At 42.4% G+C, this 1,342-nt stretch overlaps 1 protein-coding gene across 1 annotated transcript in view; it reads right to left on the minus strand.

Moving 5' to 3' along the window:
• Positions 1-1,342, minus strand: part of LOC119593824 (tubulin alpha-1A chain-like) — a gene marked incomplete at its 3' end in the record, with an annotated part of 18,651 nt that overhangs the window by 322 nt on the left and 16,987 nt on the right. Inside the window, 1 exon segment of the mRNA XM_037942853.1 lies at positions 36-199. Coding sequence (XP_037798781.1) covers positions 36-199 — 164 coding nt within the window.

Below are 1,342 nucleotides of genomic sequence, written 5' to 3' on the forward strand. Positions count from 1 at the left end.
AAATTTAAAAAAGAATGAAAACCAGCCGTACTGACCAGTGCACGAAGGCCCTCTTGGCGTACATGAGGTCGAACTTGTGGTCGAGACGCGCCCAGGCCTCCCCGATGGCGGTGGTGTTGGACAGCATGCACACTGCACGGGACACCTTCGCCAGGTCGCCTCCAGGCACCACGGTAGGAGGCTGGTAGTTGATACCAACCTGCAAGAGGAAAAGGAAGAAAGTGAGGAGTTGTTTCAGGCTGGTAGGTGCTGGTTTAGCTTAGTATTGGATGATCTAAGAGGGTTTATTGTGAATTAATGGCTAAGGGGTTTCCAGGTACCACGGTAGGAGGCTGGTAGTTGATACCGACCTGCAAGAGGAAAAGGAAGAAAGTGAGGAGTTATTTAAGGAAGGAAAATTGCTGGTTTGGCTTAGTTTGAAAAGTAGTTTAGAAAGATTTAATGTGAATAACTGGTTAGTTAGAAGTAATGTTTCTTCCAGGTACCGCGAGAGGCGTCTTGTAGTTGATACCGACCTACAGCAAGAACAGGGACGATGAGATTACTTGTAGTTTGAAAAGTGATTGCATGACTGAAGTTTAAGAAACCGATAATGTAGCAGGGTTTAATGTAAGTAAATAGGGGGTTATACAGACGTGTTTCCCAAGTACCACAGTAGAAAGTTAGTTGATACCAATCTCACAGCAAGGTTGAGATTATTCGTGGTCACGAAAAAAAGTGCATGGGTTTAGACCAAAGAGGAATTTTGTGTGATTTCCTGTGAAAAGACTTTATTTAGATCGACTTTTTAGATCGGCAATTGAGTGTGATGTAGCGTGATTAATTAGATCGGCATGGCAGACGTATGCCAGCCTCTAGAAGCTCCTTTACCCTCTTAGGCATTTCGCTTCAAGATGTAGCACCATGGCATAACGGACATCCTTACTACAAAGGGACATTCTTACCATACCGACGGGCATGAGTAGTGGGTATTTATGCCAGAGTGGAGAAGGACAAATTATTATATGTAATGGGGGACTGAAACATCATCAAATCGCACAATGTAACTGATGTAACTGAACTTTTGCATGCAGCTGGAAACCTACTTCAGATACGGATGGGGAAGATTGCTGAGATATATATGTGTATCCGGAAAAAAAAAGAAAAATGTCATGCAGTGCATAGTCACAGGTATTGAATATCGCTAATTAATTTTGTGGCTTAAATTGCATACGTTTCTAGTGTTCAGATTGACTGGGTATTAATTTTATTAAAGGGAAGCGAGGCTGAGTGATTTTTAGTAATCGACTTTGGGTCTGGGAATCGATTAATTAATGGTTATTGTTTGGAGATGAATGCTGGA

Source organism: Penaeus monodon, chromosome 32, assembly GCF_015228065.2.
Source record: "Penaeus monodon isolate SGIC_2016 chromosome 32, NSTDA_Pmon_1, whole genome shotgun sequence".
Taxonomy (NCBI): domain Eukaryota; kingdom Metazoa; phylum Arthropoda; class Malacostraca; order Decapoda; family Penaeidae; genus Penaeus; species Penaeus monodon.